Source organism: Prionailurus viverrinus, chromosome C1 (assembly GCF_022837055.1).
Source record: "Prionailurus viverrinus isolate Anna chromosome C1, UM_Priviv_1.0, whole genome shotgun sequence".
Lineage (NCBI taxonomy): Eukaryota > Metazoa > Chordata > Mammalia > Carnivora > Felidae > Prionailurus > Prionailurus viverrinus.
This window is the reverse complement of record NC_062568.1, coordinates 111567732-111580178: the sequence shown is the minus strand read 5'-3', so window position 1 is coordinate 111580178 and position 12447 is coordinate 111567732. Positions and strand designations below refer to the sequence as shown.

The 12447-nt window shown below is 38.8% G+C and overlaps 1 protein-coding gene across 2 annotated transcripts in view; it reads right to left on the bottom strand.

The window, feature by feature from the left end:
• Positions 1-12447, bottom strand: part of NOTCH2 (notch receptor 2) — a 165751-nt gene that overhangs the window by 115911 nt on the left and 37393 nt on the right. For both annotated transcript variants that reach the window (XM_047869289.1, XM_047869286.1), the window contains exon 2: positions 8093-8174. In XM_047869289.1, the coding sequence (XP_047725245.1) occupies positions 8093-8174 (82 nt within the window). The remainder of the gene's footprint in view (positions 1-8092; positions 8175-12447) is intronic.

The window sequence follows — 12447 nt, the reverse complement described above, 5'->3', positions numbered from 1 at the left end:
GGGAATTTTTAGATAATTAAATTTTTTATCACACTCTGATATCCCTACCTCTCTGTATTCAATCTTGCTAGCCTCGATGAAAGATAGACAGCCAAAATTTTAAATGAAGGATTTAATTAAGCTACTCCAGATCCTGGAGGAAAAATATTTCTCATCCTGCTTAGTCACAAGAAAAAAAGGGAGAAAAGAATTCCTACATGAAATTAATGGTGCTGACATGACACAATGGAACAATAAGAAAGAAACTTCACAGAGGATTATGGTCAACTTAGGAACTGTACTGAAAGAAGCCTAGCTACTACTCTCCCATCTATTCATGCCAGGTTGTAGGCCAAAATTAGTTGATTTAACTTTGGCAGTTACCCAAGACAGGCAAAAGGACACAGGCAGAGTCTAAGAACCACCTTCTCTTACCTCTTTATCTAACACCAAAGTTTATAAAGGTTCCAGCGTAAAGAATAAACATCAGTTGAAATGAGTATGAGAATTGTTGTTCTGTATTATAAGAAGCTGATAATCAAGACTTACTTTATAAAAAATTCTTCAGGGCCACCTAATATATTTGCTAAAGGATTTTTCAAACATATAATGTTAATAAGAAGAATCACTTAAGAATGATACTGTTGAAGGGTCCAGATCTCAAGTCCTAAATAAAGACAGCCTCACGGGACATACCTCTATCATCTGTAACTCACTATGCAAATGTAAGGCACTATGTTTAACAACTTGTGACTTCTGAGCTGGCAGCAACATTTATCAGAAGTCGTTGAATTTGACCTGTCTCGTTTTCACAGCTGCATAAAATCCATCTGGACTTGTTCATTTTCCATTAGGCAAAAGAAGAGAGAAGTTTCAAGTTTTTCAATTCAGTTTTCTCTACTAAAGAGCATTTTAATGGATACTACCCTCTATCCCCACCTTCACTGTCTTCTTCTATTTCATCTGCAGCAACTGCACTGAGCTTTCAAGTCAAAGGCCACTTCTCAGAAATGCAGCATTAGCCAAGCCTGGCCCATGTATACTCACAGAGCTACAAGCAGATACAATACTCTAGGATTATGTACAAAAATTCTCAACAAAATACTGTACTAACAAACCGAATCCAACAATACATTTAAAAAAAATCACTTACCATGATCAACTGGGATTTATTCCTGGGTTGCAAGGATGGCTCAATATCCACAAATCAATCAATATAATACATCATATCAATAAGAGAAAGGATAAGAACCATATGATCATTTCATTAGATGCAGAAAAGGCATTTGACAAAGTACAGCATCTATTCATGATAAAAGTCCTAAACAAAGTCGGTTTAGAGCGAACATACTTCAACATAATAACGGTCATCTAAGAAAAACCCACAACTAACATCATCCGTAAGGGGGAAAAACTGAGAGCTTTTCCCCTAAATTCAGTAACAAGAAAAGGGTGTCCCACTCTCACCACTTTTATTCAACACTGTACTGGAAAGTCACAGCCACAGCAATGAGACAACAAAAGGAAATAAAAGGCATCCAAATTGGTAAGGAAGAAGTAAAACTTTGACTATATGCAGATGACATGATACTATATATAGAAAACCCAAAAGACTCTACCAAAAAAACTGTGAGAACTGATAAACAAATTCAGTAAAGTCTCAGGATATGAAATCAATGTACACAAATCTATTGCATTTCTATACACCAATAATGAAGCAGCAGAAAGAGAAATGAAAAAAATAATCCCATTTACAACTGCACCAAAAATAATAAAATACTTAGGAATAAACCTTACCAAAGAGTACCAATGTACTCTGAACTATAAAATACTGATGAAAGAAACTGCAGTTGACACAAAGACATGGAAAGACACCCCATGCTCATGGACTGGAAGAACAAATATTGTTAAAATGTCTATACTACCCAAAGCAATCTACACATTTAATGCAATCCCTATCAAAATACCAACAGCATTTTTTACAGAACTAAAACAAACAATTCTAAAATTTGTATAGAACCACAAAAGACCCCAAATGGCCAAAGTAATCTTGAAAAAGAAAAGCAAACCTGGAGGTATCATGATTCCAGACTTCCAGTTATATTACAAAGCTGTAGTCATCAAAACAGTATGGTACTGGCACAAAAATAGACATGTAGATCAATGGAACAGAATAGGAAGCCCAGAAATGAACCCACAACTGTTTGCATTAACGCTGACATTCTAAATTATTGCATTAAATATTACTGATCTTGGTAACTGGGTTTTCTGATACCCTCTTTAATTTTATACCTGAGATGAATCCCTCACTCACCTTTCCCTGGCCTTAGCCCTACCAGTCACTGGCAGTTTCTGTTCTGAAGGGCATTACAGTCCGTCACTTCACAATTCACTTTGCAACAGGCTAGTAAGACTCACTGTGAACCTCTTTAAGAAGTCCAGGTTAATGAATTGATAATTACTTTATGACTTCCGAAAGAGTGTGAAACAATGTGATAACACTATCGATTACTTGCAACCACTACCACAGGCTTCAGTTATCTGTTATACTGATATATATAAACAGCATACAATAAAGAAGTAATTCTTGAATTAATAGCTCCTTAAGCATCACACTGAAAAGATATTACTCTGTGAAAGGTATTTAGTAAGCAAAAGACAGTATCTTTCATTTCGTGGTAAAGACAAAAGAACTACAGAAATGTGGCCAGGCTTCTGCTAGCATCTGCCAGAAAAACTGTCCATATGATATTCTGCTAAATAGGCATCCCACTTGAAGGAATCTTCTTGGCAGAACCGGGTTCAGCAGAGAAGAAAGAGAAAGTGATTTACCAGTTGACATTTTTCCCAGTGTATCTCTTGGATCTGACGTTGCCCTGAACAGCACTGAATGCACTAACAAGGTGAGTGAAATGGGAAAAGGTTGAGTCAGCCATGACTTGTGAAAATGCCTTTCTAGGAGAACACCACCACCACAAATGTTGATAGCACCTCCTCTACTATAAGCCAGGCTCTGGAAGATTCCGAGTGTCTCTATTCTCTCCTGACTACATAGAAACATATCAAGAGGACAAAGAAGGCAGTGGCTCCAGTTTTCCTGGAACGGCTTTAGGAGGTCTACACCATTAGCCCTAATCCTGGCAAGGAAAACTGTTAGTTGTTAATGTTGAAATGTTTCTTACAGCTAGTAGACCAATTTTAGGTAAATTGTGAAACAAAGTTGTACTTTATAACATTTTATATTTATAATGATTTACTTTAAAATGTAGTTCCTAGTTAGGTATTTGGGCAGAAAGTAGAGATTCTCAAATGCAATCACCCATCCACAGGTACCTATGTAACTCATGGTGACTTTCCAGTGTTTAATAAACACTATGCTAGTTACCTCCTAAGTGGTATGTAGAAATTTTTGAAAGAGTCCTTTATAATGATAATTTTTATCATTAAAAATAATGGCAGAGTAATTATATCAGATCAACTCTCTTGCTCACAATAATTAGACACTGTGGACAATATATTAAAGGTACCGGGGAGTAATCAAAAGCAGGCAGAAACTGGAAGGGATATGAGCCTCAAAAGAAGAAAAGCAAACTATATGAAACCTACATTTATATAGCTTTTTCCCTGAAGGTATTCCTCAGTCCACACAGCACAAGAGGAACAGAATGCAAGCAGAAAATGGAAGTCTTACTGAGCTGAGGAGTCAAAGCTATTTGGAACTGTCTAAGAAACTAGAATTTGAGGAGGAGAAATCCTGGAAAAGACAGAACCACAGAGTGGGTAGCCCTAAAATATGCATACGACTCCCACTTAAATCCTTAAATGATTCCTGGCTGTGCATGAACAAGGTACTTAGGAACCCAAAGGAAAGCAAGAGCTGGAAGGCTGAAAGGCTGAAAGGCTGAGCTTGGTTCTGGGGAGTCAGAAGCTTGAATTCAAGTCCTACTAAATTAGAAAGGTTTGGGAAACACTAGGCTTACCAAGCACCTCACACTTCCCACTGATCCCCTTGAGGAGTCATACCTTTGGAGTAAGGACCACATCCCAGTACTAAGACTTATACTGTCAGACTAAAGGCAAAACAGAACTGGCAAAACAAGGTCTAAAACCAAGCCTTCATAGGATCAAGGTGATCTTCCAGTAATGTAACTGCCTGGTAAAACAAAACTCACCACTCTTTGGTGGAAGATAAACTTTAAAGTGCATCACTGACAATGCCTAGTAAATAACAAATACTACCATAAATGAGAACTAAAGGGAAATTGCACCCAAAGTCAAGAGAAAGAGCTGTTGATACAAACATACCCAAAGACAATCCAGATGTTAAGAACTGACAGATAAGGACTGCAAATAACTATGATAAATATGCCTTTAAAAATGCACACTTTGTAAATTTTACAAATCATAACCATACCCTCCCCCAACATTCTAGCAAATTTGAGTTACCCATGATTTTCAATCAAATTGGGATTTGGAATGGTTTATATTTGAAAGCCTGAGACAAACAACTTGAAAGTGATTAATGACAGCCAAACTTAATTATATATTTATACCTCCCAGTAGGACAAGGGAGAGAATAAAATGTCTTATCTCTCTGTAGTGAGAGGGCTTTATTAAGATCTGACAACAACTATTTAGGAGCAATAATTGAGTTTTATGCAAGATTACACAGGTTTTCCTTGTCTGGCATCATAGACTATGATAGAGTACTTAGGCTCCTAACAGTGAGAAAAAAACTGTTGAGCTGTGTACAAAACTAACCTTTAAAAGTACTTATCCTCATCTGTCAATGTGATCTTATCAAGGATTTCTATAATTTCTATAAACAACCATTATATTTTAGCTGAATCAGTAGCATTATGCTCTTTAAACAGATAGTCAGATACCTTCTACTTTAAAACATTTCCATTAATTCCCATTCCCCATCCCCTTGTAAAAAGAATTTGGCTTCAACTTTCTTTTCTTAATCCATTAAGCAATCTCATGAATAAAAAGATAATCATATGCCTTGCATGTCTGACGTCATTTTTATAGAACTTCTAAGTGTTCTAATATCCATTTTCCATTTTGGGAAAATAATATTTACTGAACAAGCTAGATTACCTTCCTTCCCCAAGGAAAAAAGCAAAGTTGGTGAAGATACAATGAAAGGTCTGCTAAGTAGATGTTATTTTTTTTTAAGTTGATTTATTTTGAGAGAGAGAGACAGAGAGAGACAGACAGAATGCACGAGCAGGGGAGGGGCAGAGGGAGAGAGAGAGAGAGAGAGAGAATCCCAAACAGGCTCTGCACTGTCAGCATGGAACCCAATGCAGGGCTTGAACTCACGAACCGTGAGGTCATGACCTGAGCCAAAATCAAGACTTGGACACATAACCAACTGAGCTACCCAGGTGCCCCGGATGTTATTTTTGCTTAAAATGTTGCTTATCATTCTGTGGCATTTGCAGAGATGCCTGACTTGGCCTCCCTGATGTCCTTGCTTTTCCTATGTCCACTTACGTTGACACTGCCAGTCCTGATGACGCCAAAAGGTAGAGAAATACTCTCTACTCTCTATCTATAATATCTCCCGATGTAGAGAAGCACTCTCTTCTTACAAGTTTTATTGTTCATATTCGTGTCCCAAAAGAACAGCCTCATCCATTTCTTTTCTTACTCCCCCTTCTCAGGGGGCTTGTTTCCCTCACAACCTCAGGGTTGGAGGACAGCTGAGGGACCCCCCAGAACTATATCCATAAGCAGCCTAACCCATCAACAATTACCAAGCATCTAGGGGCAGAATGTATGCAGCCCCATTTTTGTCAACCACAAAGTGAGTTCCCTGTTCCCTAGAAGTGCTTCTTCTAGAAACTGGGGGCAACTTTGTCTCTCTCACCTTGGTTGGAGAGTTTGAGACTAACAGCCCACAAATCTGTCTCCCAAAAGTGACCCTTAGTGTCCTCTCCTGGTAAGTGCTCAGAGACTAACTAGTCTCTCCCATGTCAGACCACAAATACATAGGCCAACACTTAGAATCTATTTGAAATTCCCCCTACATAAGTCACCAAGTTGAGTTATGTCCAAATAGAACTGAAGTGCCTCTCAATATAGTACTACCGTCCTGGATGCTGTGTGAAGCAAATAAAATTCTCAGAGGGGAAGACCAGTATCTTCTTATTTAAGACATGGATTTTAAAAATATGTGAACGTTGGGGCGCCTGGGTGGCTCAGTCGGTTGAGCATCCGACTTCAGCTCAGGTCATGATCTCACAGTTGACGAGTTCGAGCCCCACGTCAGGCTCTGTGCTGACAGCTCAGAGCCTGGAGCCTGCTTCTGAGTCTCCCTCCCTCTCTGCCTCTCCCCTGCTTGTGCTCTGTCTCTCTCTGTCTCAAAAATAAAGATAAACATTTTTTAAAAATTAAAAAAAAAATACGTGAACGATGGTATCTATTGAGCATATTTTAGTTCACGAAATACATTGTTAAGCTGTAGCTGCATTACCAGCTGTTCCACCAGGCAGTAACTATACAAAAATGCACAAGGCAAGGACCTTCAGTCTAGTAGGAGAAACAAACACATCCACAAATGATCATAATGTAATGGGGTAACTACCACAAGAGGGGTGAATAATAAAATAAAGCAAGTAACCGAGACACCAGGTGCCAAAAAGGGCCTGAAGATTTTGGTAGCCAGTTCTAAGGTATTAAGTTCCTCCCCGTCATTATCTCTAGTTGTGTCACCATTCTGAGAGGAGACTACATCACATTTTTGTTTTTGTTTTTTGTTTTCCAGCTAGAAAAACTAGGTGAGCAGCTCATTATCAATTACATAAAAAATTTCATTTCCAATATTGTCTTTATTCCAATCCAAACAACCTATGGTTAAACTTTACCATCATCACCACTTAAAATATTGTCACTCAGGTGAAGAGTATGTTTCCTGACCTGCAAAAATTCTTTTTTTATGACATTAAAGAACTTAGATCCGAGGGTCAGAATGGACTTGATTGGAACAATTGTCATTATTATTTTTATGGTATTCAATTAAATATCCAGAGAAGAAATAAAAACATGTTGGATAAGGTCATTTAAAATGCTTATCAAGCAAGTACTGCTACCAAAGCACAGAACAAAGATACAGCCCATACAAGTGTTAAAGAAAATAAAAGCCCTATTATCAAATCTTATTTTCCATGATATAAATAGAACGAATACATTCTCCTGTTAAAAATTTTCAAATGAGCTGGATGGAAAAGAGGAGCTATTTATGAGATAATCTCACAGGCCTCCTCAAATCAACGAAAAGCATAAACTAGGTCGTTGGAGAAAAAAGAAAAACTGCTCCTAAGAAACTAGCCTACACTCCCTAGTACTGTTCCTGACTCTTACTCTTTTAAACCCCTATAGTGACATTCTCCATGGCACCTGCTTTCTGTCCCATCCCTGCAGGTGTATGCATCCTTCTCACAGTCTCTCTTTCTGAACTGGACTTTTTTACACCAGAAAAAATAGTTTTGCATGGCTATAATATTCACTTACACTACGCAGAATTAAAGCTAGTATCAATTGTGGTTTGACTTAAAAACAAGATCGTAACTAACGTTGAGGAGCGATTCTAGGAATGTACCCAATATACATTAGTCACTCACTGAAAAGTCTTTTTCATAATGAAGAAGATAACGATGAGATAAGAAGTTCTTGTTAACCATTTATCTGACATCCACATCCTTCCATCCTCATTGCTCACAAAATTACACCAGAAAAGTTAGAGAACCAGTAACATTCACAGAAGTATTAAAAATAGAATTAGTGGGGTGCCCGGGTGGCTCAGTCGGTTAAGCATCTGACTTCAGCCCAGGTAATGATCTCACAGTTTGTGAGTTTGAGCCCCGCGTCAGGCTCTGTGCTGACGGCTCAGAGCCTGGAGCCTGCTTTGGATTCTGTGTCTCCCTCTCTCTCTGCCCCTCCCCCACTCTCACTCTGTTTCGTGCTCCTTAAAAAATAAACGTTAAAAAAAATTTTTTTAATAAAAAAAAAAAATAGAATTAGTAGGACCAAATCTTGTCCAGTGTGCTATTGAGGAAAAATAAAATATATAAACAGGGAAAAAAACAAACAGAGAAAAACTTACTTGCAGTATCCTGTACCATTGTGGTAGGTAACACATATTCCTTCATTTACACAGGGCTCATAGCTGTCCCGACACTGCAATGCTAAAAATAAAAACAAATGCATATTAGAAATAAGTCACTAATCATAACCCTCAGACAGCAAAGAAATGTTACCCAATCTAGGTCAACATCCGTTCCTATATCCGACCTGATCTGGGTTTCCCTTTAGAGGTTCAATCAGGTTTTCTTGTTTGCTTGCTTTGTTTTGTTTTTGTCCTTTGGCTTCTGGGGTCATAGGAGCATGGAAGCTCATCCTAGGAGTCTCTTCCTATAATAACTGTTTTGTAGTCTTGAACGATGCCCTTAATTATCTGTGCCTCTATCTCTCCAGCTATTGCATCCCTATCTCCCAATGATACTAAGAAAATTAAAGCTCTAACATCCATGATATGCCATGAGCACCTTTAAGTTTGGAAACATAAGGATTCATCAATGAATATTTAGGAAGACCTGGGTAGATATCAGGTCACCATGATATTAATTAATTACCTAAGGCTTTGAGTGAAGTTTTAAAACAGGCCACTTTAATATGTAACAGAAATATCAACAAAACTCATTGAACAAACTGTAATTGAGAGCCTAGTATGTATGAGGCACAGTACTAGGATCCAGAGAGAAAGGGGAAGTGGAATACATAAGAAATGAATAAGACATAATCTCTAGCCTTAAAGGGCTCACACAAAGATGGGGAGTAGACCACAAATACAGATTATAGAGGAGGCGGGGGGTCAAAGTAAAGAAAATAAAAAGTTAAAGTTTTATACATGCAGATAAAACAATAACTTTCAAATTCTTAAACTCCAGTCCTTTTATAAGGCAACAAAAAGGCGCTTCACCACCACAATCCCTCCCCAAAAAAGACTACTCAGAAATAAACAGTAATAGTAGAAACTTTCACTGATTTCAGTCCGAAGAGAAGGGAGGCTACCCAAAGTCTACTACTCACTTGCTGGTTAACTACAATACCTTGATTGTTTAGCTTTCAGAGTTGGAATTTTCATCCCCAAAATCCTTATCATGAATCCTAATAACAATTGGAAAGGCAAGACAGAAAGCAACCTAGCCAAACAATAAAAATCAAAATTGAAGTTAATTAATTTTTCTGGAAGATTATTAAGATGTCCATTTCCTAGGATGGTTATAAACCTGAAAGCAAAGTTGAGAAGTCTCCACCTTTGAGTTTCCTCCAGCCATACTACTCTCTGAATAAACTGCTCAATATCAGAGGCTGTAGGCCTGCCCTGCTTGGGCATCAAAATCAGCTTCTTTTCAGGGTGCGGGCAGGCACAAGCTGCATGTTACAACAACTCCATTAACAATTACTGAGTAAGAACCCTCTATTTTCCCAGTACTGTGACCAACGGATGGAACCATTTGAGGACATGTTTACAGAAATCTCATCCCTTAAAATAATAATATTTTAAAAATAGTAATAACCATAGCAGCTAACACACTGTACTTACTAAATATCAGATACTATTTTAAACACTTTGCACAGACTAATTCAATGCTCCCTACAACCCTATGAAGAAGTTAGTTTCATTATAACAGTTCCACAAAAAAGGTAAGTGACCTGCCTACCGCCACACCAGTGAGTTAAAGAGGCAGAACTTGAACCTAGGGAGTCTAGATCCTACAAGAGAGTCTGTGCTCTTAACTTCTGTGATACACTGCTTCCCAACCTCTGGCAGTTTTCTTCTCACGATAGGCAGAACAGGTATTATTAGACCCATTGACTAGAAAGTGGAGGCCAAGGAGGTGAGGTGACCTCCTCATGGAGCATCACACCACACTAGCTGTGCCAGTGCTGGGCCCGGGACCCAGGTCTCTTAGTGAGTCCAGCCCCATCTCTATGGCAGCCGTTGGGATCACACAGTCACTAAGCTGCAGCCTGAAGAGGCAGATTCAGGAAGAGGGTCATCTTGTTGTCCATATCCCACTTCCCTGTAGGGCTCAAATGCTCCCTCTTCCCACACTGATAAGGCCAATGCTACAACTATAATTAAAACAGTTAATGTCAGGTTATTTCCTCCATACCAAAGTTCTCAAACTGTTTTTTTCATTCTCTTTAGACACTTTTATTAGTTTCAATGAGAACTTCCTGACTTTTTTCTATTTGCTTTTTTTCTTTAAATAAAAAAGAAACCTGTCAGTAGGAAAGGAATGTCCTGCAGGCAGGGAGCAGGCTAAGCTGCAGCCCTGTCCTCCCCCTGCAGGAGTCCTGGCACAGGGGAGACTTGAAATCCTGCCTCCAGCACTCGCCTGCTGTACTACTGCAAGTACAGCACAACCTCACGGGGGCTCAATTTCCCTACCTGTAAACTACACTGGCGTGGACTAAATGCTTCTGAAGGTCTCCTGCGATCCAACAGTGACACCTCCCTCGTCAAAAGTATGTGAATGGCATACCTGGTGCCTGGAGAAATCTATGCAGAAGGACATTAAGGACCTAGCCACCCATGACTCAGAAAGCCACAGGTGCAAAAAAAAAATTACAGTCTGTTCCTATTAAGTGTCCTGGCAAATCATTACAGTGACAAGTTCAGAGAAACACAAACAACCCAAAGTCAGTATGTGGCAATCCATCTAGCAAATAACTTTACAGCCTAGCCTTAGTGAACCAATCAAATTCAGTGACCAAAAAGGAGGTGGGCTTACAGGGCTAAAAATTAATGCCATCTGGCTAATCTTTAGGATCACACTACCTTGACCCTTTAACGTTTACTAAGCCATGGTGCTCAAAGTGTGCATCAGAGTCAACTGGAGGGCCTGCTGGACCCCAGCCCCACAGTTTCTGATTAAGGAGGTCTAGAAAGGGCCTGGGCACTGGCATTCCTAACAAGTTCCCAGGTAATAGTGATGTTAAAGTCTGAGGAACCATACTTTGAGAACTTTAAGGAATCCCTAAGACTATACAATCCACTGGAGGTCTCAGGTAATCTAGACAGTAAGATGTTGCCTGAATAGACAAAAGAAAAATAAAGTAAAATTTGAGACTCATGACTTTGCTTAGGAGTAATCTGTAAATGAATAGTGCAATTATGTGCCATTCAAAGAGAAGTTAAAACTTTGATAATTTGAAAAAACTGCAGTGAGACCAGGAAAGATCTCATTTCAAAATTCAATTTGCCCTTCTTCCAATGTAAAACATTTAAATTTAACAGTGAAATTGAAAGCACCTTTGTATTTGTAGAGTAAAAAACAAACTGCTCAATCATACCCCATTTACAGAACAGATGCTTAAACTAATGTCTTAGTAGACTCAGAGAAATGAGTCACTCACAAAAAGGGTAACTTTTTCCAAAATTTTCATCTTAAGCCACAGTGATCACTCAATAAATACTGCTGACTTAAATCAATCTCATATACTGTATGTGTGTGCATGCATGCCTTCCTCCCCGCCAAAAAGGGGTGAAAACAGAAGCAGATTTCAATTTTATCATTCCATCACTTGGCAATGTGATACAAAATCTAGACACCAATTTCTAATTTTCACACATTTCCTGGGCAATGTATTCGGGGACTACGCTTCTAATGCTGAGAACACACTTACAAAGCATCTACTCCATGAGGTACTAGCCCAAATTCAGGGATTCCACGGTTAACAGAATAAAGTCCCTGTCCCCGTGAAAAGGGAAAGAGAGATTATAAATGAATAAATAAATAATGTCATTTCAGACAGTGGTAAGTGATAGATTCTGTTGGAAACAGAACCTGGATTTGGGAGACAGAATAACTACAAAGGCTGGACAGGGTGACTAGGAAAGGCCTCTCTCAGAAGGTATCTTTGAGCCAAGATTTAAATGAAAAAGAACCATGAAGATGTGGGAAAGAGTAATCCCAAACAGAGAGCAAGTGTAAAGGCCGTGAGATGGGAATGAGACTGGTATTCCAGGTGCACGTGGCTAGCGACTATTTAGCAAGGCAGAGAGTGGTAAGAGGCAGGCAGGGATTAGACTCCCACTTCTGGTCTAAGTGTGAAGGTAAGTACTGCTTGGCTTTAAGCAAGGACAATGACACCATCAGATTTGTGTTTGAAAACAGGGACGATTGTAAAATGTTCCAGTGAGTGAAAGGTTTCTTTTTTACATATGTGTATATAAATTTATTCAAGTCTTCCCTTTTTAGAATAGGTTGAAGATATCCATTCTCTTAGCTCCCCAAAAATGGTAAGAATTTTATTCTAACCTCATCCAATCTCCCAGAAGCCCCACTTGCAAAGTGTTGGTCCAGCACTCTATAATCTACATTGACTTTCAGTTCTACTCAATTCTCAGAACTTACTCTCAGTTTGGCTTCAGAAGAACCAGACAAG